This window comes from Microtus ochrogaster, chromosome 5 (assembly GCF_000317375.1).
Source record: "Microtus ochrogaster isolate Prairie Vole_2 chromosome 5, MicOch1.0, whole genome shotgun sequence".
Lineage (NCBI taxonomy): Eukaryota > Metazoa > Chordata > Mammalia > Rodentia > Cricetidae > Microtus > Microtus ochrogaster.
Window position 1 is genome coordinate 38,734,284 of NC_022012.1, and position 27,221 is coordinate 38,761,504.

The 27,221-nt window shown below is 43.8% G+C and overlaps 1 protein-coding gene across 6 annotated transcripts in view; it reads right to left on the minus strand.

Annotated features, from left to right (window-relative positions):
- Kmt2a (lysine methyltransferase 2A) overlaps positions 1 to 27,221 on the minus strand; it is an 82,447-nt gene that overhangs the window by 15,878 nt on the left and 39,348 nt on the right. For 2 of the 6 annotated variants that reach the window (XM_005347208.3, XM_013346237.2), the window contains 23 exons: positions 25,041 to 25,105; positions 24,209 to 24,589; positions 23,826 to 23,899; positions 23,099 to 23,230; positions 22,551 to 22,664; positions 20,331 to 20,477; positions 19,880 to 19,975; positions 19,335 to 19,455; positions 17,533 to 17,655; positions 16,440 to 16,624; positions 14,795 to 14,968; positions 13,969 to 14,079; positions 13,420 to 13,493; positions 12,394 to 12,587; positions 12,065 to 12,171; positions 10,200 to 10,337; positions 8,411 to 8,569; positions 7,533 to 7,650; positions 7,346 to 7,424; positions 5,888 to 6,048; positions 5,330 to 5,512; positions 913 to 5,161; positions 355 to 435 (listed from right to left, as the gene is read on the minus strand). In XM_005347208.3, the coding sequence (XP_005347265.1) occupies positions 355 to 435; positions 913 to 5,161; positions 5,330 to 5,512; positions 5,888 to 6,048; positions 7,346 to 7,424; positions 7,533 to 7,650; positions 8,411 to 8,569; positions 10,200 to 10,337; positions 12,065 to 12,171; positions 12,394 to 12,587; positions 13,420 to 13,493; positions 13,969 to 14,079; positions 14,795 to 14,968; positions 16,440 to 16,624; positions 17,533 to 17,655; positions 19,335 to 19,455; positions 19,880 to 19,975; positions 20,331 to 20,477; positions 22,551 to 22,664; positions 23,099 to 23,230; positions 23,826 to 23,899; positions 24,209 to 24,589; positions 25,041 to 25,105 (7,266 nt within the window). The remainder of the gene's footprint in view (positions 1 to 354; positions 436 to 912; positions 5,162 to 5,329; positions 5,513 to 5,887; positions 6,049 to 7,345; positions 7,425 to 7,532; positions 7,651 to 8,410; positions 8,570 to 10,199; positions 10,338 to 12,064; positions 12,172 to 12,393; positions 12,588 to 13,419; positions 13,494 to 13,968; positions 14,080 to 14,794; positions 14,969 to 16,439; positions 16,625 to 17,532; positions 17,656 to 19,334; positions 19,456 to 19,879; positions 19,976 to 20,330; positions 20,478 to 22,550; positions 22,665 to 23,098; positions 23,231 to 23,825; positions 23,900 to 24,208; positions 24,590 to 25,040; positions 25,106 to 27,221) is intronic. The other 4 variants (XM_026779145.1, XM_013346236.2, XM_005347211.3 and 1 more) reach the window with 4 other exon arrangements.

The window sequence follows — 27,221 nt, forward strand, 5'->3', positions numbered from 1 at the left end:
GTGCATGTACAACTACACTAGTGCATGTACACACATACAGATAATAACTACAAATCTAAGAAGATAAAAAATAGTCTACTTCATTTTTGTTTTACAAGCCTGTCTGCATTTAGTTTTATTAAAATAAAATAGGATCCTTTTTTTGGGGGAGGGGGGTGGAAGTCTTACTATGAGGCCTTGACTGGCTTCAAACTCATAGAGGTCTGCCTGCCTCAGCCTCCCAGCACTGGGATTACAGACACCCATACCATGTGATGCCTGTCAAGAACTCTCTGTCAACAAAACCAAACCCAGTGCAAATCAGGAGGAAGCTTGTTTTACACGTGGTGGACACAAGAGAGATCTGCAGCTCACCCCACAGGCTTCCCACACTCCTTCTGTGAAGGCTGTTCCACACCAGCTGCATCCTGCTGCTCCCTGTCGGTTCTAGGCGTCCTATAACAGAATCGGTGTATCTTTTCAAGAAACCATCAGCAAATATGCATTGGACAGATAAAGTTCACAAGCTGGCAACAGGAACTAAGGTCACAAAGCTAGGAAGAGGGCACAAGGACCGTCTAGGGACAGGGAAGTCTCCTCCATACTTTATATGTTATACTTCCAACAATGAAGTTTTTAAGAAAGAGAGGGCTTCAGGAGACTGCGCAGTCCTTGCCCATCAGAGAAGACTATCATTCTCCTGCATCTCCAGACCTCAGGGAAACAGAAACAGGAACAAATAGCAGCACTGACTAAGATCAAAGCAAAGGACAATCAAAGCCATGGCTCTCAGTCAAACCATTCACAGAGGAGCTAGTTTCTGCTCCACCCATCACTACCAGAAGAAAGGAACTCCCCAGGACCAAGTGAGCAGCGTCACACCAGAGCACAGAACCCCACAGCTGCAGCAGAATTAGCTTGCCTATCACTCACCGTGTGGCTGAGGGCTGGGGCACCGGCTTGGCTTCTTGGTCTGGAATGTGTGCTTCAGAAGAACTGGACCGCAAATGGGAAACTTTGTGCTTCTTGCCATTCCCTTTGTCTAGGGGCAGCTGAATCCTTTTGACTTTTGGTTTTGGTTTAGTGGGACCTGGCACTGAGGAGCTTGCTGACTGCTGTCCAGAGGATGGGGAGCTCCCCGGAGAGGTGGAGCTGGCTTGCTTGGCTGAGGGTAAAGCCTTGTTCTGCTCTAGCTTCACACCATTAGGAGTGTCTGCTGTCTGGGTGAAGTTGGATGGCTGGGTCCCTGAAGCAGAGTCAGGATCCCGCTCCCGCTGTGAAGAGAGGATGCTGGTTTTGCCAGCTAGGAGCTGGTTCACTTGCTGCAGCTTATAGTGTTCTTCGGCCTCCCCAGAAGGGGATGCAGCTGTCATGCCCGTAGTCTGAGGTGAGGGGAGCACACAGATGCTAGATGCTGCTGTCATTCCAACAGCAGAAGGAGTCTGTGATGTTCCCAGTTGTGGGAACATTCCTGAACTTGGTGGTAAAGTCAGAGGTTGGTCCTGAATGCCCAGGCTCTGCTGGCTGGCTTTGATTAGAAGATTGCTTATTGAGCCAATGTCTGGGGTCCCAAGCAACCTCTGGTTGGTTAGGGTGACATGTCCTGGAACTGATGTACTACTTGTAGGGGTTGTTGTAGTTTGCATGGATACCACATTCAAGACGGAGGAACCAGATGCCAAGGCAGACACGGGCCCAGATGTGAGGTGGCTAGTATCCTGGCTTATCGTTGATGTGCCCGCCACTGTGGCAGCAGTTCCGCCCACACTCTGTGGTGGTAACAGGGGTGCCTGTTCAAAATACATGATGCCAGATTTAGATCTTTTTATGATGTTGGGGACAGTTCGGTGAGATGAAGTGTTAAGTGACCCCAAATCTAACAGATTGGGGTGGTTTGAAAGCTGGGAGGGGGTGAAGTTAATCAGTGTCATGTTAGAAACCACATCAGGAGGGGCAATGTTTGAAGGGGCACTAGAGGGAGCAAGCTTTTTATTCTTTCGAGTGTGTAGACGAGATATGGGTCTTTTCTTGAGTCCAGAGGATGGAGTGGCTACTGTGGTAGTGAGGTCTGTCCTCTGGTTGGCTTCTGAACCCAAGAGTTGGGGATCTGGAGGAGGCTGAACCCCAATAAGCAGGCCTGAAGGAGGACTGCTGATGTTGGGTGGGAAACTACTCTGAGCAGCCGCAGGGAAGGAATGTAAGTGCTGGTGATGAGGCATGGAGAGCAGTCCTTTGCTAGCAGGAGGGAACAGAGACTGAGAAGGTGGCAAGCTTGGATTTAGTCCTGCGGTTAGGGTGAGCCCACTTCCCATGGGCCCCAATACCGAAGTATTTGTCTCCATCACACTGGGTGCAGAACTAACAGGAGAGGTCAATTGGATTTTTTGGGTTACTCCATTTGGAAGAGTTTGGAGAACATAAAGTGGCTGCATGTTCTGGTTAACGACAATGAGTTTCTCAGTGGCTGGTTTCAGGTGGGGTGGAGTGGTCTGGACAGCTGCATTAGAGATCTGAGATGGGCCGGGGCTATCAGTAGAATTGGGCACATACTTCTGGTTCTGGATGGGAACAGTAGGGGAAACAGGTACCTGAAGGCCAGGGGTGCTACTGTTTCTAGTTAAATCCTGATTGTTGCCATGACCTTGTTCCACTGAACCACAGGGAGGGCTGGAGATGTGATCTGCATCCATGTGTCCTTGGATGAAATGATCAGGAGTCATGTGGCCTTCAGGAGCAGGGTCTACTCCCGGACTCAGCAATGCTGGGTCACCCTCGGTGGAGGATACAGACTTTTCTGTCATAGTCACTCGCTTCTCCCCTGAATCTGAGATGACAGCCAATCTACTGGGATTCTGGCTGGGGACGGTAGGACTGCGGGTGGTCAGGACAGAGAGGTCAGATGGCAGCTCAAGAGGCAGCTCAAACTGCTCCTCTGCTGAGATGGAAGAGGAGACACTACTGTCCACAGGCTCTGTCGCCGGCAGCTGCTGAGAAAACACTTCAAAAAGACCCATGTCCTTTTCCCGATTACTGTCAAGACCCAGCCCTTCACCAAGAGTCAAGAGTTCAGAAGACGACGACTCTGGGCTCTCACCCAGAGCCTGCATGGACGGAGTGTTCTTTAGTACAAAGTCCATGATGTCTGAAGGCAGGATGTTCCCACAGTCATCACTGTTGTTATTGTCAGAGTCAGACTTGAGGAGCTCAGTGTTGTAGGTGTCCAATAAGTTTTTGTCTGAGGGGGTGCTCGTGTGGACTCTACGGCTTGATTCCAAGGAGGTGAACTGAGCTTCCAGGGAGTCCTGGCCCTGGGCTTTCACTCTGGCTCCGGAGTGGCAGTTATCCAGCTTTGGCTCGTTTTTATGGCCAACAGCACTCTTAATGACATGCTCTTTGTCGCCAGCATCTTCAGGTCGATCAATCTTTAAGTTTTCTGTTCCATTTTCTTTACCGTTTCTTTTTGGAATCTGGCTGCTTTTCCTGGTTGTGGCAGTGACACTAGTATCACTCTCTGTCCCATCATCAACACCGTCCAACTGTGAAATTTTTGGCAGATCACATTGTTCCTCCTCTCGAAATAAATTATGGGATGACAGTCGCTCCTCTCCACCAGAAGAAATCACCGTTCTGGTGAAGTTGTAATAGTATAAGTCGTCTTCATCAGAAGTGCTCAAGTCATCGGCCCCATCGACCTGTCCTTCCGCTGACCGCTTTCCTCGCTTTTTCCCAGTAGAAGTGCTGTAGAATGGAATGTCTTCTTCACCATAAGACCTTACTCCATAGAGTGGGGTGAGCCCAAAGAACATATTAGACCTTGCACGGGCACTGCGGCGGGGGTACCGCCTCTTAAAAGAGCCATCCTCCTGAGGTTTGGGGCCATCTGGAATCATGAGGTTTCTGTCCTGTTCTGGAAGATTCTGATAGTTGTTACTTTGAGGGTCTTGGGATGAGGTATTGTTGGGGCTTGGCTGAACACCTGGGCCAGCTCCTGGACTTCTGGAAGCGGAAACTGGCTCTGCTGGACATGCTGGTTCTATTTGTGCAGGGGAGCCAGGGCCACCTTCTTTTGGGGTATTTTTAGATTGATTCTCACTCTCCATTTTCAGAGGTGTCACTTTGACTGAGCACTTCCGGGGTGCCTGTAACTCCTTGGAAGACCCTTCTACATGTGTGGATTGACCTTTAGGGACTCCTGAAATAGGAAGAGCTTTATCCCCAATCTTATCAGATGAAACATTATTACATGGCCGTTGCCCCAGAAACCCAGGAGTCAAGACCTCATCAACAAACCCTGGCTTCAGGTTTCCTTCCTCAGCAGTCGTAATCTGACCAGGTTCCAAAGATGATTTACTGGAATGCTTCTCTTTGCAAGTCTCTTTAGAAGACTTTTTCCCTTTCTGTCTCCTGTCTCTAGAACTGGACCCTACATGTTCATGAAGAATGGATGGCCTGTGGCCCACACCAGAAAGCTTCAAGGTTTTGATTTCACCGTCTTCATTTGGAGAAGGCTTTGCTGACTGGGAAGAATCTGTGTGCTGGTCTCGATCATTCCTTTGTCCCCTCACGTGGAGTTGTGGATAGGAGAGAGTCTCTTTAGAAGAAAACGGCACTGAAGAGGGTTCAGCAAAAGTGCCAATTTTACTAATGCTTAATTCTCCCGCAGTGGTATTATGGACCTGTGGAACCAGTTTAGGAATTCCAGAGTAACCTGTGTTATGTGCAGATCCATCTGAGCTCTTGGAACTCAGAGTTCTGGTTTTTTCTCCCTTTAATGAGGAGCCCTTGGGTGTCAAATCTGAAGTACTAGAACGCTTTACTTCTGAGGATGAAGATCCATCTAAATGACTGGTTTTGGAGCCTCCAGGTACCACTGTCCTTTGTGATCCTGAAGAGGTGGGAGTGCTGTGCCCAAGATTAGAACTTGAATTCAATGGCCCTATGACGCGATCAGTTGCTTTGGCACTTGACTCAGGATCTGTAGCAGTACCAAGGGTGGAGACTGAGGAAACACTATTCCTGGAGTACACACTCCCAGTTCTCATCGGAGACATTATCCGGAGCTTGGACCGCAGGGGCGACAAGGATGAAGTACTATGCCGCCTGGAGCCAATGCTCCGAAGACCAGAGGAGAGTAAAGGATCGCCTACTGTGACGATTTCGTGAGTGGTTGGGGTGGGATTTCCTGAACAAGGGAGAAAAAAGTAAGAAAGTGGATCAAGGACAGAACAAATGCGTAGTCACTAGTTTCAACCATGTGGACACACCTGTTTATAGGCAACCTTTGGTTGGTGAAAGTCCCAAAGGTAAATTACCTAGGAGAATGGTCAATTGGGTCAGGGACATCCTTTACCTGCAGAAGGCAACGGCCGGCAGCCAGGAGACCTCTGTGTAGGCGAGTAGCTGGGTGTTCGAATCCTAGGGACCTTTGAGATGACATGATAATAGCAGGAGCTCGAGGTCTGTGAATGAGGTCGGTCTGGCGACGGAGGACTTAGAATTGCAGCTGTACTTTGACTGTCCTTACATGAAGTTTCTGTGATAGGAAATAAAAACTTGCAACTGAAAGAGGGCAGTTCAAGTTCCCAACAGGTGAACTAATATCAAACCCCTAGCTATGAGGGCGGCAAGCTGCAATGGGTGAGCGCTCAAGCTCGATGATCTGAGTCCAGTCCCTGGAACCCACAGCGGAGGGAGGGAACCAACTTCACAAGCTGTCTTCCAACCCCTCGAACATCCCATGGCACATCCCATATACAGGCACACACAGACTGGCACACACACAGTGCTATTACATAAATGCCAAACTAGAAAAAAAGAGTGGTGTTCTGAATTAAATTTTCCCCTATTTTCCAATCACAGTGCATAGTCAAAAAACTTGAATTCAAGTCCCACTTGGATTAAAACCAACCTATAAACGAGGATGGGCTATGGGCAATGGTCCTATTGTCGTCATGTTCCACCGTGCTATTGATGTCTGGCTCTACAACAGGTGGACGGCACTCCACAATCTTGCATGTGTACACACAGCGCTTGCGAGCATCTGTGGTGCTCCAGTACACCCGAGAACACCTGGCAAACACAGGGGAAAACACAAGTGGAGGACATTCCCAAATTCCTCCCCACCGTGGATTCTCTGGTCGCAATGCAGAGAACATAGCTTTATTTCTTAGGTTCTTCTTCCTCTTCTTCTTTTTTTTTTTATTTATTTTATTTATTTATTTTTTTTTTTTTGGTTTTTCGAGACAGGGTTTCTCTGTGGCTTTGGAGCCTGTCCTGGAACTAGCTCTTGTAGACCAGGCTGGTCTCAAACTCACAGAGATCTGCCTGCCTCTGCCTCCCGAGTGCTGGGATTAAAGGTGTGTGCCACCATTGCCCGGCCTTTTTTTTTTTTTTAAAAAAAAAAAAGATTTATTTATTAGTATACAGTGTTCTGCTGTCTGCATGTATGCCTGCAGGCCAGAAGGCACCAAAATCTCATTGCAGATGGTTGTGAGCCACAACATGATTACTGGGAATTGAACAGCCATCTCTCCAGTACCATTTCTTAGGTTCTTAATAGAGATTATTATTCCAGTATGGTGGTGTTAAACTTTGAGAAGTCCTTAATGTGTCTTAGGTTCTCAGGAAGTTGTGTGACTTTTTTTTTTTAATTACCAGAAATAGTAAAATAATCTCAGGTACTGAAAAAAAAAAACATTAATGCCTTCCATTGCACATAACTTAAGACCTTAAAAAAATGTTAAACCTGAGGCACCTCCTTTGTCAGTAAGTTCAACAAAACAAAGGAAATACAACTGCTTCGACTCTGGGGACTGCTAATGGAGTCTTGTCTGTGCAAACACCTACCAGATAAACACAAGCACAGGCTGTGTTAAGAGAGCTGGAATGCAGAATTAGAAAATGCGTTGTAAAATCAGGTTCTGAAGAGGGAAGTGGACGTAGAAGAGATTCCTTCCTTCCTTTCTTTTTTTTGAGATAGGATCTCCCCATGACCCTAACTGGCCTGGAACTCACAGAGATCCACCTGCCTCAGCTTCTCTTCCAAGTGCCTGTGTTAAAGGTGTACACAACACCGACTGGCTCTAGGAGGGGTATCTTGATCATTTACTGTCAGCTTGTCAAATAATTTAATCAACACAAAAGATTATAAGTTGTTTGCTTTGAGACAGGGTTTCAGTATGCAGCCTAGGCTAAATTCATGATCTTTCAGCTGAGCAGGGTAATGCATGAGGAAAGATTATGGTTTTAAGACAGCCTGTGAGAACTGGTGGGTGGTGGGTTTAGCGAAAGGCAGCTACCAAGTATACCTCCACATTTAATGACCCCACGCTTTCTGGGAGCCATGCTACTGGGCTACTGGACTTACTGGTATCCAATAGGAAAGAGCTTATCTTCACAGTCAGAGAGGTCATTCAAAATCCCCAAACAGTCGATTGTCATCGAGCCTAACCAAGGAAAAAAGAAACCACGAAGAGAATTATTTTGTAACCAAGGACCACAAAACACACAAATGATAAACCAGTCTTCCCCATTAATGAAGGCCTGGGTCATACCAATCATCATGTGAATGTTTTCTGGTTCCAAGCCATTGAGGAACTTCCTCCGCAAGCTGATTCCTTCAAAATCCACAAACACTCTTCTAAAAACTTCAAATCCGTTCTCAGGAACCACCTTAAATGAAACCCAATGCGGTTGTTAATGGACTGTCCCTTTATGTGTTATATTCAGAGTCCCAATTCCTGGAAGCAAAGCAGAGAACCTTTTTTGATCTCCAAATCACCCTTCTTTTTACTACCGCCCTCTGCATTTCTCATAAGAGATGATTTCCTTGGGATAGTCAAGAAAGGCAAAACTGAGTTGATCACCTTGTTGTTTTTCACTATTTCCCTCTTAAATGTACAGAGAATCCAGAAGGTGAGGAGGAATCTTCAACACTTATTGTTAAGCAAAAGTCAGAGCAGAAATGCTACAAACTACACAGTACCAACCATAAGGACTCTGCAAGTGGAAACTGCCGTGGATGGTAAGTTAAAACAACTTGTCAGCAAATTGGATATTAGTAAAAGATCAGTGGTTTTTAGGGGAAAAAGTCAGAAAAACAGGCAGAATATATCGGATTTGTAGGAAAATGAAAATATACAAACTACAATGGTGAATACACATTATAAGATATTTGTACAAACCCATACGGTGTACAACATCAAGAATGAACCCTAACATAAATGATAACTGTGTGGAATGTGTACTGATATAGACCCATCCAACTGTAACAAATACACCATTCTGGTGGGAGAGGCTATGGAAGTGTGAGGCGGGGCCAGGAAATCTCTTCCCTTTGCTAATTTACTGTGAATGTGTAAGTCTGCTCTGAGATAATAAAGCCTGTTATTAACAGCTACAACAGAAGCAACCAAACAGCTGAGCTTCTCACCTCGCCTTTGATCAAGTCCCGATGCCGCTGACAATACACTTTTTTATCATCCAGAAAGACACAGTTCTTGGCTCGGGAACACATGAAATGGTAGTTGCTGGTGCAGGATGTGAGACAGCAACCCACGGTGGCTCCTGGCTTTTGGCAGAATTCACATCTCTACAAGTCCAGAAAGAACAGTCCTATTTAGACAGGCAGGCATTTTTAAGACATTTGCCCCTTCTGAGCATCCCATGTACACTTTCTTGTTAGTCTGCTAAGCTACAGGGGAAACAATATGAACCACAAAGTAGTAACAAGGAAATTTAAACACTTAAATTGGATTTACACTTTGAACTGAAATAAGTTATTCAGAGAATGCATAGTGGGTTTATTAGACTTGAAACTACAAAGATCAATGTCAAAAAACATACACTTGAAAGAAAGTTGTTACATCTCAAAGCAACTCAGTGTTTACTAAAATTTTACTAGTAAGAAACTAGTTGCCTTAGGGTTACTATTGCTATGATGAAACCTCATGACCAAAAACAGCTTGGGGAAGAAAGGGTTTATTTCAGTCACAGTGCCATGTAACAGTTCATCATCAAAAGCAGTGAGGGCAGGAGCTCAAACAGGGCAGGAACTGATACCAAGGCAATGGAGGGGTGCTGCTTACTAGCTTACTCATCCTGCTTTTTCCTCCTTTCTTTCCTTCCTCCCTCCCTCCCTTCCTCCCTCCCTCTCTCCCTCCTGATGTTGTTATTATTATTTTTGACACAGGCTTTCTCTGTGTAACCATTGCTGTCCTGGGACTTCTCTGTAAACCAGACTGGCCTCAAACTCAAGATATTTATCTGCCTCTACCTCCCAAGTGCTTGGATTAAAGATGTGTACCACCACTGCCTAGGCCTCAGCTCGGCTTTCTTATAGAACCCTGGATCACCAGCCCAGGGATGACACCATCTGCAATGGGCTGGACCCTCCTCATCAATCACTAATTAGTGATTAACCTCAATAGATTTCCCCCGTTTCAGATAACTCTAGCTGTGTCAAGCCGACATAAAGCTAGCTAGTATGGTTCTGCAGTATTAGATGACACTGCTAAACTACCTTATTCTATGATTCAAAGACTCCATTTTCTAAGCCCTCATCACTTTTACTCTATTAGACAGTCTGTGTCCTCTTGTCTGTGCTTCCCACAACCCACACATTCTCCTTTCATGTGTTGTCTATTGGCTACGATCCTTCTGGTAACCTTTCATGATCAAACTCTAGCTTCTAAACGTGACTGCTCCCAGCTGCTTTGACAAGTTCCCATCTTCCTTTGTCCTCACGCACATACATGGGTTTATCTTGTGGAACTTCAGAACGCTGATTTAACTGGGCTTCTGAAATTGATGTTTCTCATATATTTGAATGATGCTCAAGTCAGATGATGCTTTGTTTTTCTATTTCTTTTTAAAAGCTTTTGTTTTTGATGACTTATTTATTTTTTATTTCATGTGCATTTGTGTTCTGCCTGCATATATGTCTGTGCGAGGGTGTCAGATGCCTTGGAACTGAAGCCACAGACAGTTGTGAGCTGCCATGTGGGTGCTGGGAATTGAACCCGGATCCCCTGGAAGAGTAGTCAGTGTATCTCTGGGTCCTGTTTTTGTGTTTCTTTTGTTTCCTTTTTCAAAGGATCAGACCTGCAATACACACCAGCACTTACTGGCAAGCTACTAACAACACTGTCAAGAATGAGGGAGGCTGTATTCGTGCCCAGAACACTGAGTCCACTTTATAAATGTACATACTAAGTTCTTACCAGCTGCTTGCCCCTGATCACAGCCATATGCACATTCTTTAGTGATCCATCATCATCTTCAAACACTTCTGCTGACCACAAAGCACAGTTCACATGTGTCCACTCATTTTGGCCGATGTAGAGCAGGCGGCCAGCATCCTAAAGAACATAATACCAAAGAAGTTCATATTAACTTTATCTCAGACAAGACACATCAAGAAAGCAACTATAATTCTTTAGAGATTGGATCATAATCCAGTTTTCAATGTTTCTTCTATATTCTAATTCTTTTTTCATAAAATGAAAATATTTTGTAATTCCATTGAAAGCAAAAGATCAATATATGAAAGCTTTATATAAGTGTGCAAACTACTTAAAAAACATTTTAAATTCAATTCTCAGCTGGGTAGTGGTAGCGCATGCCTTTAGTCCCAACACTCAGGAGTCAGAGACAGGAGATCTCTGTGAGTCCGAGGCCAAGCTAGTCTACAGAGTGAGTTCTAGGACAGGCTTCAAAGCTACAGATTTAAAAAAAAAAATCCAGTTCTCTCAGACTGCACAAAAACTTTTCTCCCGAGGTGCTTGTGGACTGAAGATTGAAGTAGGGCTTCACACATGCAGATATTCTACTACTGACCCACATTCCCCCAAATGATGCACTTTAAGTTCTCAATGGAAAGGCATTAAATAAAGATTTTATATGCATTATTCCATTTAATCCTTACAGCCATGCTAGGTTAAGAATTATTTTCTTGGGGACTGGAGAGATAGTCCAACAGTTAAGAGCATTTTCTATTCTTACAGAGAATCCTGGTTTGACTCTAGTACCCACATGGCAGCTCACACACATCTGTAACTCTAGTTCCAGAGGATCTGATGCCCTTTCTCAGGCACTGCATGCACAGACATGCATGAAGAAAAGACATACATCTGTGTCCATACACATAAAATAAAAGTAAGAATTAAAAAAGACATGATCATCTTCATTTTAAGGATGTAACTGAGGGTCATTGAGGTTAAGCTCTTGCCAAAGTTAGTAGGCAGGAAGGCACAGAATGAATTCAGGCAGTCTGTCAGAACTGGGGCTCTTGACCATTCAGTTATATTACATTAACCCAGGCTATATAATGTTCAACTTTAGTTTGATTAAGACTTCATGAAATATTTTGAGGATTAGTTATCAATAAGTTCATTTAGGGTAAATCACCTTTTGAAGAAACTCAACAGTTATTTAAAACTCTCTACCGCCAGGACTGAAGTTGGTTGAGAGAAGAACAGTTGTTGTGTTGCAAAGAACCTAGGTTCAGTTCCCAGCACCCACACAACGACTCTCAAGCATCTATAACTATAGTTCCAAAGGATCCCACACCCTCTTCTAAACTCCACATGTGGTGTGCATACATACATGCTGGTAAGACTTTCATACACATCTAAAAACTATCTAAAATATAAAGACAAGTTATCTCTAAAGCTAAGCACAGTATTACTTGTCTATAATCCTAGCTACTAAGGAGTCTGAGGCAAGAGGATCAGAAATTCTTAACCAGCCTGGACAACATGGTAAGACCCTGTCTCAAAATGGAAACAAACAAAAACAACTCTAGTTGCCATAAACTCACAAGTAAATACAGTTATCAAGTACTAAGGACAAAAGGTTTAGCCAGGAGTAGTGGTGCACACCTTTAACCCTAGCACTTGGGAGACAGAGGCAGATGGATCTCTGTGAGATTGAGGTCAGCCTGGTCTACAAAGCAGATGCTAGGATTGTTCCACAGAGGAAGCCTGTCTCGAAACACACACACACACACACACACACACACACACACACACACACACACACACACGGTTCACATTAGGTTTTATTAACCAGGATCCCATGTACTTACATTAGCACTGTCATCACCATACATCAGACACAGTGCACACTGCCTGTTGTCATCTATGCCCGGGGGTGGATTCAGCTCTGGACTGTCTTCCCGACTTCTATCAGTACCTTAGAACCCCAAAGATATGTCGTTAAAATTAGTAATACTATGTTTTTTTTTACAGGAGACTTCAGCTTAAGTAGTCTATAAAATAAACGTTTTTATAAGGTGTTTATAGTTGTGTTATCTGAAATTCCTTTCTGATACCCAGTACATTAAATTTAGATTCAGGAAGCCAATCACTTGCATCTAGAAAGAGAAGGTAACGTCTACTCATTTTGATGACTTACTCAAGATTGGTGGTGTAGGAGGATGCAGAGGCGTGGGTGAGTCTGGTTCTCCAGGGCCTTTGGGTTTGGGAGCTGGAATGATTTTCTTCATTAGAGGAGGCTGCTCAGTGTGGCTGTTCTCCTCTCGCTCCTGCCACTGAGCATAATTATGGTCAAGTGAAGGTGGAAGCACTGCGTTGGGTAACATCCCACTGCTGGAAACAATCGATCGACAAGTATTTACTAAGGGCCTACGGCATGCCCAGCGCCATACAAAACAATCAACTCTTGGTATCAGCAGGTCTTGGACCCATGTATAAGCCCAGCACAGAATTTAAGAACAATTCAGAGTTTGAAAACCACCTAACTATATTCAAGACTTTAAAATTTTAATTTTGTTTGGAACAGGGTCTCACAATCTAATCCAGGCTGGCCTTGAATTCCTAATCCTCCTGCTTTAGTCTTGCAACTGCAGGGAATGCGGGTAAATATGACCACACCCATCTTAAATAACTATCTTACGTGTGACTTGTATGGCTGGGGATTGACCTCAGTGGTAGAATATTTGACTAGTATATATGAGGTTCACTACCTAGTATTGCAGTAGGGGAAAGACTGCATGCATAATTTTTGGTTAAATATCCAGAAACAATGATAATGCTACCCAAAATAAACAAATAAATACATAGGTTGTTGGAATAAAAATTGAAGATTACATATTAAGAATCAAAAGCAAGGAAAGGCAGTTTGAACTAAGTAAACAGATTTTACACTAAGATCAATGACATGGTTCCAGCACATACTGTCCACATGCAATGTCACACTACGTCTTCTATAAGACAGATGCAAATGTGAGGGAAAAAGCACCAGCCCACAACCAACACAAACATTAGTCATTTCCAAACTAGCACAGAAGACATCTCAGCTGCCTGTTTCTAGTATTTAAATAACCCAGAAACCCCAGTCTGCAAACACGAGACACCTGGTTCTTGTCAGCCTCAGTCTATACGCGAGACGTCTGATCCGTCGGCAGGTACTGTTACTCACTTGTTTGATACTTTATTTGGCTCCCAAAATCTGGACTTTTTGACACTGAACCATGGAAAAACCCGCTCCATTTGCTAAAAGAAAACAAACAGAATTCAAATGAGAAGATCCATGTAGAAACCAAATAAAAACAAACCCCAGACCAGTGTCTCAGTCTATCTGAGGATAATTTCAGGCCAAGGCAAAGATCATCCATGTTAGTAACTTTACCAGCTTCCCAATCTCCTCCCAAAGAATTAGAGAAAAAAATCAAACCCACCACATCGTAAAACAAATAACAGAAAAGAAAGAAGTATTCATAGGGCCATTACAGATAGTGACCATTAAAAATATCAACTAATGGTCAGGCGCTGGTGGTGCATGCCTTTAATATCAGTAATCAGGAGGCAGAGGCAGACAGATCTCTGTGAGTTTGAGGCCAGCCTGGTCTATAGAGCGAGTTCTAGGACAGCCAGGGCTACACAGAGAAATCCTGCCAAAGCCAAACCAAACCAAACCAAACCCAAAACAAACAAAAACAACCCCCCATGAACTATTAATCTCATTCACCCGGATAAAGAAAGACTTGACCATGCTGTTGGCTTTTTTAATTTCTGGCTGCCCTCCATCTGAATTAATGGCTGCTTGAATGATCTTCACAATATCATCACTGAACTCCAACTGCATACAAAAATAAAACATTAATTATTCACGAAACAGTACTGTGCTCTCAAAACCACTTCCTCCTCCCTCCACTGTCACCCAGCTCAGGAGCTCAACAGAAACCCCACAACACATTTTACTACAGTGTAATTACTCTCTGAGGCCTTTAGGATTCAGTTCACAATTAACTTGAGACAATCAAGAGATGTCAGGCTAATAAGGCATGAATGCAAACAAATTGGCTCTGTCATGTAAGTGACCAAAACAGGCTCCTGGGTTTCTATATTTGTACTCAAATGGATAAGCAACTCAATAGCAAGTAAGATGACAGTGAATGAGTTCACTGCATAAATTCTTAAAACATTAAGTTTATGGTACCGCTCTACAAAGAATAAAGAAGGCCCAACATTCAGATCTAAGCTTACAATTAGATAATGTTAATGTTACATTAACGTCACATTAGCATTTTCCTTAAGCAGTTTGGTTCTTCCTTGTAACATAAAAATAATTTAACTCAGGAGAGTCAACTCAAATAATGATTTTAGGTACTACCACATCAGCACCCTTCTGAAACACACAGTTGAAATAACTCATATTCTAGGAACCTGAAGCTGCATAAAACCTATATAGCAACACAAATTATTCTGAAATTTACTTATACCCAGCTGTGCTCCCAAAGAGTCAAGGAGACTGAAAGAAACACTTGAAACCTGGTCACATGCTTGAGACATACCACAGACACATAGTTGCCCTGGTCCATTTTCTTCTTGACCCCTTCCAGGTCTAGGGGCTGCTGCTCGTCCTGCTTGCTGACCTCAGTGAGAACCGGAGGATCCGGCCCTTCTGGGGAGCTTCGGGAAGGTATGCTCTCCTCTGTTTCAGGGTTTAAGTCTGGAGGCTTGGCAGCCTGTGGCAGTAAAGAGGTTTCTGTTATCATCTGTGCACATTCTATTACAGTTAGGAAGATGGCACTAGAAACACAGAACATGAAAATAACCAGAGATTTCTTAACTAGAGTAATTAAAAGTGGTCCTATTTTCTAATGGCTTGTTTGGAAAACAGTAAGCACTGTGCTCAATAATCTGTAAAAAGGCCAAAACTGTCCAGTCCTTGGAGTACACTAGATAACCATTAATTTCCCTTCTCCAAAAATGGGACTTTAGGGGCTAGAGATGCTCAGAGGGTAATGGTGTGCCACCAGCCTGACAACGTAAGTTTAATCTCCAAGACCCAAAATGTAGAAAGAGAATTGAAAACCGGGCGGTGGTGGCGCACGCCTTTAATCCCAGCACTCGGGAGGCAGAGGCAGGCGGATCTCTGTGAGTTCGAGGCCAGCCTGGTCTATAAGAGCTAGTTCCAGGACAGGAACCAAAAAGCTGCGGAGAAACCCTGTCTCGAAAATCAAAAAAAAAAAAAAAAGAGAGAGAGAGAGAGAAAGAGAGAGAGAATTGAATTCTGCATACCACAGCATATGCACATGTGCACACACACAAAATATGATAAAAATGATTCAAAAGCTGGGACTTTATACTGAAAGATTAAGCAGCACCTAGCTCTGCGCTCCGGTGATGCGTTCGCTCTCCCAGGGGGACTGCTTATGTTCTCAAAGACCACTTTGTAAATGAGAGATCCACAATGGGTTCTTACGCTGCTTGCCAAAACTGCCTTCAGACTCAGGTCTCCTTAGCCCGGACTCTTCAGTCAGAATTAGCTTTTTCCAAGAAGCAGCTCAGATCAGGCTGCTCTCTTGTAGTCCTTTACTGAATCTCCATCAGTAATAGCAGATGAAGCCCAAAGTGCCTTCATTTTTGTCTTTTTTTTTTTTCATTTTTGTCTTTTGAGATGGGGAATTACTTATTCAGTCTTGCCTCTGTCCCCCAAGTGCTGGAGTTACAAACATAACCTACCACACAGGACCAGACAACTTAGAAGCGAGGCCTCTGAAGATGCACCCACTTCCTCTTTCATCTCCACCAAATGTCCTACTCTGGTTTTTTGTTTTGTTTTTAGATTTATTCATTTTATTTTATGAGTCCTTTGCCTACATGTATTATGTGAACTACATGTGTGCTTGGTGCCCAGGAAGGTTGGGAGAAGACAGTAGATTCCCTGGAACTGTTGTGAGCCACAGTGTGAGCACTGGGAATCAAACCTGGGTCCCCTGCAAGAGCAGGATACATTCTTAACTGCTGAGCCATCCCTCCAACCACAAGGTCCTATTCTTAGTTCTAAAATCCCTAATGTTATGACCAAGAGAAGAAACTCTATAAAAATGAAGAATGAAGCACAGCTAAGCAGAAAACAGAAACAGCCTTACTTCATTACTAGTTAAACCACCCAAGATCAAGTTCTCAGAACAGAAAGGCCCTCTGGCCCACCTGGCGGTAGCGAAGCAAGTGACTGGTAGTCCGAGAATTCAACAAGGCCGTGAGAACCTGCTTCAGGGACGCCTGCAGCTCCTTCTCCAGCGCCAGTCGCCACTCTGCAGGGTGCCGCTCAGTGCAGTTCACACAAGTGTAGGCCACACTTTCTGGCAGATTAGATAGAATCTCATACATCTCATCTAGGGAAACAAAACCGAACAATGAGGGGCCTCAAAGGGCGGGAGAGGGAGAAAAGCTAACTATTCCTCTGACCCACAGAGCAGCACGTTAGGATCTGAGCTAGGCTGGTTCATCTCTTAGAGCCGTGGTTCTCAACCTTCCTAATGCTGTGACCCTTTAATACAGTTCTCATGGTATAGTGACCTCCAATTATAAAGTTGTTTCGCTGCTACTTCATAACTATAGTTTTACTGCTGTTATGAATTGCAATATAAATATCTGTGGTTTCTGATGATCTAAGGTGAACCCTGTGAAAGGGTCGTTTGACTCCCAAAGGGGTTGAGACCCACAGGTTGAGAACCATTTTATCTTATAGTATATCCACATTCTGACCCCAAAAGAGGGTATTATTAATTAACACAAATCAAACCAAGAGGTTTGGGGAACCAATAGGGTTTGGTACCCAGAAATGTAAGTGCTTAAGAGAAATGCACAAATGAAACAACACTGCTGTGACAGTTCATCTTCACGACCAACGTGATGGGATTCTGTGTTTGGGAGAGGTTCCTAGAGAAGTTTAACTGTGGGGGACCCACCCTCAATTAGTTGGCATGTAATCCTATGGGCTAGGGTTTCTAACGGAATATAAGAGGAAAAGACGAAAGCCAGCTGAACACTAGCATTGCCCTTTCTCTGCTTTCTGGCTGGTGTCACAGTGCCTTCCCACCACAATGGACTGCAGCCCTCTAAACCATGAGCCAGAACGAAGCCTGCCTCCTGGTAACTAGTCACAGCAGCGAGAAGCCAGTATAGCTGCTTATTCTGGAGACTAAACACTAAACTACAAAGAACCCAAATGATACCCCAGTCTTAGTACTGTACATGCAGCACTAGAGAGAAACTGAAAACAACAACAAAAGACTCCAACCTGCTGTACCTGAGAGATTCTCACACTTGGAGTGGACCCATCGATCGCACTTCCCACACTGCATCATCTTGCTCTCATAATCGTCGTCATCATAGCACTTGTCACAGAGAGGGCAGAAGTTTCCTGAAAGCCAAGGTTACACAAGGCTTTGGCCCACACCAACGTTCTCAAAGCCTTTGGATTACATGTGTTACCCTAGTCTAAACCCCAGTCCTCTGGAGTCACTAATGAATACCAGCAGAGTGCTTAGACTGGATGGCCACACATCTGTGGTATCAAGATAGCCTGAGCTCCTAGAGCATTCACAGAAAGCTTCGAACACACCACTCAGTCTCTTGAGACATCTCTTAAGTGCATTGAGGTAGACTGTAATGAGAACATAACAAAAAAACTGTAGGCTGGGTGTGGTGGTGTACAACTGTAACTAGAAGGCAGAGGCAGGAGGATTAAGGTTTAGCATTAAAGGTGAGTGTGTGGGGGAGGGAATCAGAAAAGACAGCATCTCCTTTAAACATAATGTTTGGGTTCTTAAAGAGGCAGTAACACAGGAGTAAAAAATAATTTATTTAAAATTTTTCCTTGTCAGGTCTCAAAGAAAGCCAGGACAAGGCTCACTCACTACCTATGCCCCCTCCCAATCTTCTACCTTAAACCTCTCTAGCACAGGGGCTGGGTTTCATTTCTCTTCCCCCAGCTTCTTATTTCCATATAAACCTGCCAATTCACCCACGTGCTCTCTCGGTCCTCAGCTCTTGGCCTCTTTGCCCTCTTGGTTCTTCGTCTCTCTTCTCTCGCCCCCCCCCCCAGTTCAGTCTGGATTCTTCCAGATGCCTCTGGTGTACTCTCTCCCTCACACGTCTACAATGCTCCTTGGCGTGGTCAGGCCCTCATTTTCACTCACTCCTTATTCTTCTGGCGGCTTTTATATTCAGAGTCCAGACCAGCACTTTTTTTTTTTTAACTATTTAATAAATATCTTTAAGTATATCTGTTTACTTTATCTAAAGTATCCTATGCTGGGAGTGGAGGCAACTTGCAATCCCAACACCAAGAAGGAACAGTGAGACAGTGACTCAAGACAAAGAGGAAAGGAATGATAGTCACTTCTTATCATCTTTATTACAAGTCGTAAGACTGTGGGGTGAGTGCATTAGCTGGAGTCTTAGCAGTTATTTTCTGCCAAGCTAAGGACTGCACCCAAGGCCTTGCAATCTCTAGGTAAAAACTCTACTGGCGACCCCCAGCTCTCCCCTGCCCCTTTACTTTTTATTTCAAGATAGGTTCTTGCTGAGTTCCCAGGGCTGGCCTTGAACTCCTGTGTCATCAGGCCTGACTTCCAGGGTAATTACTGAAATGAACTTCTGAGAGACACCACCTGAACGCCTTTCCGAAGTCAATGTATGTTTATCACAATTTGGCGCCACTGTTTCGGAATAGCTGTTTCTAGTGAGCATAATAGAACCCCCCACAGCTCTTCCTATAGCGTTAGAAAGAAGCTCCAAGCTGGCTGTCTATGCAAATAAAGAAGCAAGAAGTAGGAGGTGGTGGCCAAACCCTTAATCCCCGAAGTTGGGGAGCTGAGGCTCGTGGATCTCTGTGAGTTAAAGGTGACTCTGGTCTACACAGAGAATTCCAGGACAGCCAAAACTACACAGAGACCCTGTCTCAAGACAAAACAACAAAACAAACTAGACATAAAAAGAGCAAGAGCAGAACACCTGTCTAAATCCCATCTGTGACACAGTGAGCAGGGCTTTCCATTTCTTTCCACTTAGTCCCCCACAAACATTATCACAAGGTACCTTTAGCAAAGAGTTTGGCACAATCATGGCACAGTGAAAAATCATGAGACCACTGTGCATCCCACCCTTTGCCTGGAGTTGTGGATCCGCAGCTCTTGCAGCGCACACACTTGGTGCAGATCTGGAAAAGAGAAGGCATTCATTCAGTAGGACTTTCTTTTTTTTTTTTTAAATATTTATTTATTATGTTTACAATATTCTTTCTACGCGTATGCGTGCAGGACAGAAGAAAGCACCAGACTTCATTATAGATGGTTGTGAGCCACCATGTGGTTGCCGGGAATTGAACTCAGGACCATTAGAAGAGCAGGGAACGCTCTTAACCGCTGAGCCATCTCTCCAGCCCCTCAGTAGGACTTTCTTAGGCTAGTGCTGTTTGTTATTTAAAAAGACTCATGCAGCTATTCCTAGATTAGACTTATTTGCTGGAATTACTGTTAAACACTCGCTCCACAGGGCACTAAAGCAGGGGATACTGTTGCGAGCCACCAGCCTCACCCGGCCACCACAATACTCGTGGAGTTAGCACAGTGTGTTGTACCCACCCATACTTTCTTTTTCTTCGTGGGTTTGGTGGGGTAGTTTGGTCCCAGGCACTCAGGGTGATAGCTGTTTCGGCACTTGTTACACTCCAGGAGCTGCTGTAGGGAAAGACAACAGCAAGAGAACACAAATCACACTACCTTCATTAGATCCTGTTCAGCTTCCTACTAAGACACTTTAGATTTTGTCACACATTGCTTACTCCCCAAGAAAGAGGCTTATCCTATCAAAAGCCACTCCGTAATAAGTAAATTTATCAGATAGATTTTACTTATTTTTGGATTTTATTTCCTAAAGTCATTTTCTGCTATTTCCCAGAAATTAAAAGAAAAATCAACAAGTTATCTTCAGACAGACAGAGAAACTGTCAGCGGAGATAGTAATAACAACACGAAATCCTGGTGCAGAAGGCGGGAATAGGAGCTCTACTACTGCCATTACTAGGTCTTCTACCTTTGTAGCCTGATGCTGCCTTCCACAAACATGGCAGAATTTGCAGCGGCGACAACACCAATTTTCCAGCTGGTCCTCCAGAGGGCGCTCATTTTCCTCTAAGCAAAACTTGTGGAAGGGTTCACAACACACTTGGCAATACACAAACTGCAGCAAGATCAGAAAAAGGGTGTAACCAAGGTGCAGAAAGAAATAATAGCTACATACTGTAGGTCCTAGGCATCCACAGGTGAAAATACCACTTCCCAATGCACCAAGTGTGAGTCCTACAGTCTAACAGGATGTACATGAAGAAAACTGCACATCCAACCTCCCTTGTGCAATGTACACAAATTTTGTCTCATAGCCAAAACTATTAAAAATAAGCTTAAGCTGGGTGTAGTGGCGCATGTCTTTAATACCAGCACTCAAGTGTACATACCGCAACACAGACACACATACACATTATTATTAAAAATAATGAAAGCTGCCAAACAGTATTGGCACACGCTTTTAATCCCAGCACTCAGGAGGCAGAGGCAGGTGGATTTCTGTGAGTTCAAGGATACTCTAAGCTACAACAGCTAGTTCCAGGGCAGGCTACAAAGCTACAAAGAGAAACCCTGTCTCGGAGAAAAAAGAAAGAAAAATAATGAAAATAATATTAAAAAAAATACAACCCCCCAAATAAAAACAAAATACAAAGTACAACCCAAAAAATAAAAACAAAACTGTTTATTACAGGGACAAGTGGCCAAGCCTGCAGTTAGGGGCCAGTGATGCACCAGGAAATACAGTCATAGAAGCACAACGGCTTTTGTTTAAAGCTTGCTCACAGTTTTTAGGAAATGGATTATATGTGTATGGGTGTGTATACATTTCATTCTTTATTTTACACTTGATCTGAGCTGAAAGACTGGGAATCATTTTGTATTTTGGAAAAATACATACATATAAGCAAAAGCAGAAAAAGGAACTCTATTCACATTTGGAGAATCTAGGCGGAGGAGGTCGTGTGTTGTGCCCCCCCTCCCCCCCTCCCCCGCGGCCTGAAATGTGTTACCATGAAAGAATTTAAGTGGAAAATTCCTCAAGCAATGATCATAATTTGCGACAGTGCAGGTCACTCTAATTTTTTTTAAAAGACTTATTTGTTTATGTGTATTGTGTTGGTATGAGTGGATGCCACCTGTGTGTGGGAAGCCAGCAGAGGCCAGAATTAGACACTGGATCCCCTGAAGCTGGAGTTGTAATGAGCCAACCGATGTGGGGGCTGGAACTGAACCCTGTGTCCTCTGAAGAGCAGTAAGCCTCTTAACCACTGAGCCACCTTTCCAGCCTCTGTTCGTCAGGGTTTTACGCCATGGCTCTGGCTGGTCTGAAATTCACAGGACCCATCTGCCCCTGCCTCCTGAGTGTGGAGTGAAGCTTATGCGCTACACGCTGGCTCTCCAAGTCTTCTTTATTTCATTTCATTTTATCTTATTTTTTGGTTTTTCAAGACAGGGTTTCTTTGTATAACAGCCCTGGCTGTTCTGGAAGTTGCTCTGTAGAGTGGCTTTGTAGGCTGGCTTCAAACTCACAGAGATCCACCTATATCTGCCTCCCAAGTGCTGGGAGTAAAGGTGTCTGCCACCTCCCAATTCTTTTTAAAATAAGGAATTCTAAGATTACTATGCAAAGGTAAACACAATTTAAATTGGACAGTTACGGCCTGCAAAAGAAAAACTGCTTCACTGCAGAAGTCAATGACTGATGTACAAAAGGAAACATTTCCTGTGGGTGTGGCGGGTTTGGACGCAAAGTCCTTGGTTATGAAGGAAGAGGCACGGAGTAGTCACCACTCCGGCACCTGCAGACTGAACAGTCTCCATCTCTGCTATGTCTGAAGCAACCCCAGCACTTAAAAAACAATCATATGAACAATGTTTTTGTCATCTTATGAATTATCTTTATCTTTTGTCCATTTTCTGCAGTGTATTTTTCCATTTCTTAATAACTGTTAAGAGCTTTTTATATTCACAGATATTTAATATAAAAACCAAAGTACTATATTAAAGAGACGAAAATATTTACCACTAGATTCTTTCTTAAAATTTCAAAAAATTAAAAAACAATTCAGTAGCTGATTTAAGTAAGGGGACAGTACCTGCTAACTACTAACAAAATGAATAGCCATTTCTCTGTGCACAGCACAGTGACCCACCATCACACAGGAGACAGACAAGCAGGATGCCTTACCTCTACGTGCCCACTACTAGCACAGAGAAAGCAAACTACTCTCGGTGTTATGGGGACAGAAGTCAAGATCCCTAAGCCTCCCATCTCCCACACATTTTCTGCTTCACAATCTTCCTGTGGAAAAAGAGAGAAAGATCACTAAGAAAAGCTTTACAATGGCAAAACAAGGACAAAAAGCATAAAAACAGAATGACACCAGAATGCCAAGAGTATTTATTTCACTTCCGTTAGTCCAAAAAGAATGGCTGTTTGAAAAAACTGTTAACTTGGCCAGACAGTGGTGGCGCACACCTTTAATCCCAGAGCTTGGGAGGCAAAGACGGGCAGGTCACTGTGAGTCTGAGGCCAGCCTGGTCTACAGGAGTAAGTCCAGGACAGCCAGAGCTACACAGAGAAACTCTTGTCTCAGAAAACCAACTAGGCTCCTGTACTTGAAACCATCTGTTAACTATAGTTCTTATTCATACCTCTAGTGGGTGCTGTTTCTCTTTCAACACACATCCTTTAGGTCATACTGCTGAAAAGGCATGATCACTAAACACTTTTACCTTAAAGTCCACTCTGATCCTGTGAACTCCATCTGCTGGGATTTTCTGCTTAGAACTGATGCCATTCGCAAGAGGGTTGAGGATGCTCAAAGTGCCTGCATTCTCTTGCTTATTTACTGGAGGTGGCTTCTCCTAAGACATAAAATAGATGTAGGAAAAAAAGTCACTATCCTCACATTTGCAACAGATGAGAACACAAATGCCAATTCTTAGCTATGGAAAACATGTCTCAGAATAAGCATTCTATAGAAGAAGAGAGGGAGCTAGGTGTGGTGGCTCACTTTAGATGCTGAAACAGGAGATTGCTGAGAGTTCAAGGCCAGCTTAAGAGTTACAGAGTGAGTCCCTATCTAAAGACAAAGAAAGGATAATCTTCAGAAAATTCTGAAATTCTCTCCATCCACAATAAAAGAAACAGTGGGCAGAGATAGGGATTACTTTTATAAACAAATGTTCTTTAAGTACTCAGAGGCTGTTAGAATAAACTGCTGCCCAGACTACAACATGCAAGGCCACCAAGAGGAAGGCAAAAGAGACCAGAGAAACAAAACACCGACCAAAACAAAAGGGCTAAAGCCTACACCTTAATTCTGTGAGATGCCAGAGCCATCTACAAAGAAGCAGAAGACCGTTTCATTCAGTCTGGAGAATGTCACAGTCAAGGCTGTTCCCTACAGAACGGAACAAACATAACCCCAAGGAATCGCAGAGTCACATCTCTTCTTACCTTGTCTTTTGGTTTTTGTTTTACAGGGATACTTGGGCGGGGGGCCACTTTTTTCTGCTTGCTTTGCTCTGGACCTAAAGGATTCAAAAGAGATTCTGGTCTGAAGCCAGCAATGACTGCTTTCAGACCAAATAGCCTGTGGAGAGAGGGGCAGGCAAATACTCTCTAGACCTCAAAGAGGAAAACATGGCAACACGACTAATCTAACTTTCCGCTTTGCATCAGGTTTTACTGTAACATAACAGTAAAGAATCCACTTCCTTTAACAAACAGGTGCAAACAACGACAAGGATGCAAGCATTCAGGCCCCGAGAACCTGTGTGAGGCACTGGGCTTCTTGGCTGGCCTGCTACTCCACCACTCTTCCTGCCTTCAGCACTCACCTGGCTCTGGTGGTGAAGGCTGCTTTTTCTTGGGCTCACTTGGAGTGGTCTTGGGAACTTCTTTTCTCTGCGGTGCTGCTGTGCTGGGAGGCTGAGGGGGGATGACTGGCGCTGGCTGGGAGACCTGCTTGCTGGATTTCCGGGAAGCTGGAGTGGTGACCGGTTTGGGTTCAGGTGCAGGCGCAGGGGCACTCCCTTCCTCACTCCTTTCTTCCACGGGCTTGCGGGGCGGAGGCTCGCTGCTGCTCTTCTTTGGGGCAGGCTCCTCCCGTGCTGGTAGGGTGGTCTTCTGACCAGAGTCCACAGAGCTCTTCACAATAGTGCTTTCTTTGTTTTCTTTCTTTTCAGTGGTCTTAGACTTCTTCTCTTTCTTCTTCACAGCTAGGAGAACAAACAAGATCATTTATCCATAAGTGAGAAAAGTTTCAGGGAAAAGAGAAACACAGAGAGAACTCTAATAGTCTCGTTCTCAGTCTCCTGCAGCCAAAGCTGCCGCTCAAAGTCTCCACAAAGTTGAGGCTATGTTGAGCAGGTGATGCAGAGAGATTTTATTGCTCTAGGAAATGAGCAGAGGCATATTTTTTTTTACATGAATTTTAAACAAGTTTCTTAATTATGGAAAATTTCAAGCATACCCCCATATAAAAAGAAGAGTCAAATGAACCCCCATGTACCTATCATCCAGCTTCAACAACCACCAACTCCCCGGGAGAGAGCAGTACTTTAAAAGAAAAACAAAAACAAAAACAAACACCTAGTATTCTCTTTACACTGAATGTGCACAGCTGTATGACATTAAAGTACAGATGCGGGAGGCCTTTCTCACCACTACCTTTAGCTTGCTTCTGTAGGTAGGCTTTGGACGGCATCCACTGGAGGTTCTGACATTTTCTCATCCTAAGATAACAAAGGATACTGTATAAAATATATTGCATTTAAAAGAGAAAAAATGAAATACATGCTCACTTATCTGCAGAAAACTGTGAGTCGCTATTCAGGGTCACTTGACAGAACATGGATTACTTATTCCTCAGGTTAATCTGAACCTTTAAAATCTTTGGGTCAGCAGGTTTACCTACCTTTAGGATCTGAAAGGAGCAAATGTCATATTATCTTTGAAATGGGACTCACATTTCTTCTAATTCAATATGGACTTGTACCCCACACAGGCTATCACTGATTCCCTCCTGCCTGCCTTCTGTTCTTCCTGTTTTGTTCTGAGACAGGGTCCGTATAGCCCACGGTACGCTGTATAGCAGAGGATGAACCTGAAGTCTTGGTCCCCCTGCCGTGCTCCTCAGGTGCTGGCATCAGTGTGCACCTGCCATGACGATCAATATTTCTTAGTCACGTGATTACTGCTCTCTCGTGGGACTCACTGTTCATGTTCACAAGCACCAACTACAAATCGCCGAGTCCTTTGCTACTACAAAACTACAGCTGCATCTCACAAGCTTTGATATATTTTACCCTAGTTTAGATCTAATGAAATTTAAACCTAACTTGAATACTCCACCTGCACTGAATTCATCTTCAGCTCAATATCCTCCTGGCCCCAAACAAAGATTCTATTTTTGGAACTGGGGGGTGACTATCAGGTCTCATATGTGTAAGGCAAGTAGTCTGCCATGAGCTACATTCCTTGCTCACATCAAATCCAGCCACCTGAAAATGGAGTCTGTGCACCTTTTTACATAAGTAAATTACATTACTTCTTGCCTCTAAAGTATCTCAAGACAAGATTCTTGCTAAAGTTCAGAAACCAAAACATGAAATTTTTTTTTGAGATATTCTCACTGTATGATCCAAACTAATCTTGAACTCATTGCAACCTTCCTGCCTCCACCTCCCAAGTGCTGGGATTCCAGGCATGAGCCTCCACAGCCAGCTTAGAATTACTTCTTGTCTCCTAGAAACTATATTCCCCAAGTAAACAACAAAAAATGTCAACTATATTTTATGTTAATAGCTTTAATGTCATTCATTTGGTAAATATCTCTTGTGTCAGGCACTGTGTAGGAGGCCCACTTGCCAGAATTTCTGTTTATACAAGTCTCCTAATACATTAAAAAAAAAAATCATTCCAGATGGCAGAAAGTATGCCCACAAACTGACTGGAAAAGTAGAAAACTTTAAAAGTCTTTATCAAAACCTCTGTGTGTTGGACTGAAGAGTATAGCTCCATGTGAGCACTGGACTGGCACATCTGCAGGCAATGTTCAAGCCCCAGACTGACCGCCCTACCCACAAAACCACCCATATGAATGAAAACATTTTGAAAGAGTAAGAAAGTCAAATGCAGTGTTACAGATCTACAATTGTAAATTACATTACTGGGAAGCAGAGGCAGAAAGATAACAAGTTTGAAGCAGGCCTGGAATGCATATGGAGACCTCAAGTCTCAAAAGTCAAAATTAAAATAAAAATTAAATTAAAAAAAATGAGTTCAGAGATTTAGGCAAAAAATGTCTCCAGTTTCCTGAATGCTATAAAGCTAAAAAGTGACTACAAGAGCTGGGAACAGATCCGTGGGAGGAAAAAAAAAGGCTATGCAAACATGAGGACCTGAGTTCAAACCCTTAGCATTTATGTTAAAAATCTAAACGTGAAGCCAGGCGCGGTGGCGCACGTCTTTACTCCCAGCACTCGGGAGGCAGAGGCAGGCAGATCTCTGTGAGTTCAAAGCCAGTCTGGTCTACATCAGGACAGTCAGAGCTGTTACACAGAGAAACCCTGTCTCAGAAAATAAAAAAGAATGAATGTGGACCTATATGGTTGTAGTCCCGGTGTCAGGGTTGTTCTGGATCTTCTTAGCCACAGGCTAAGTTCAGGACGAAACCAAGAAAATAAAGCAGAAGAGTGCTAGAGTAGGACCCAACCACAGAACACACGCTCCTCCGCAGCTGTACGTGCAAGGAAGGATGTACACACACCCCAATGATAATAATTTTTTTTTTTTTAAAAGCAGAGACCGACAGACACGGGGCTCGCGACCGACGACGCACCGGCGAAC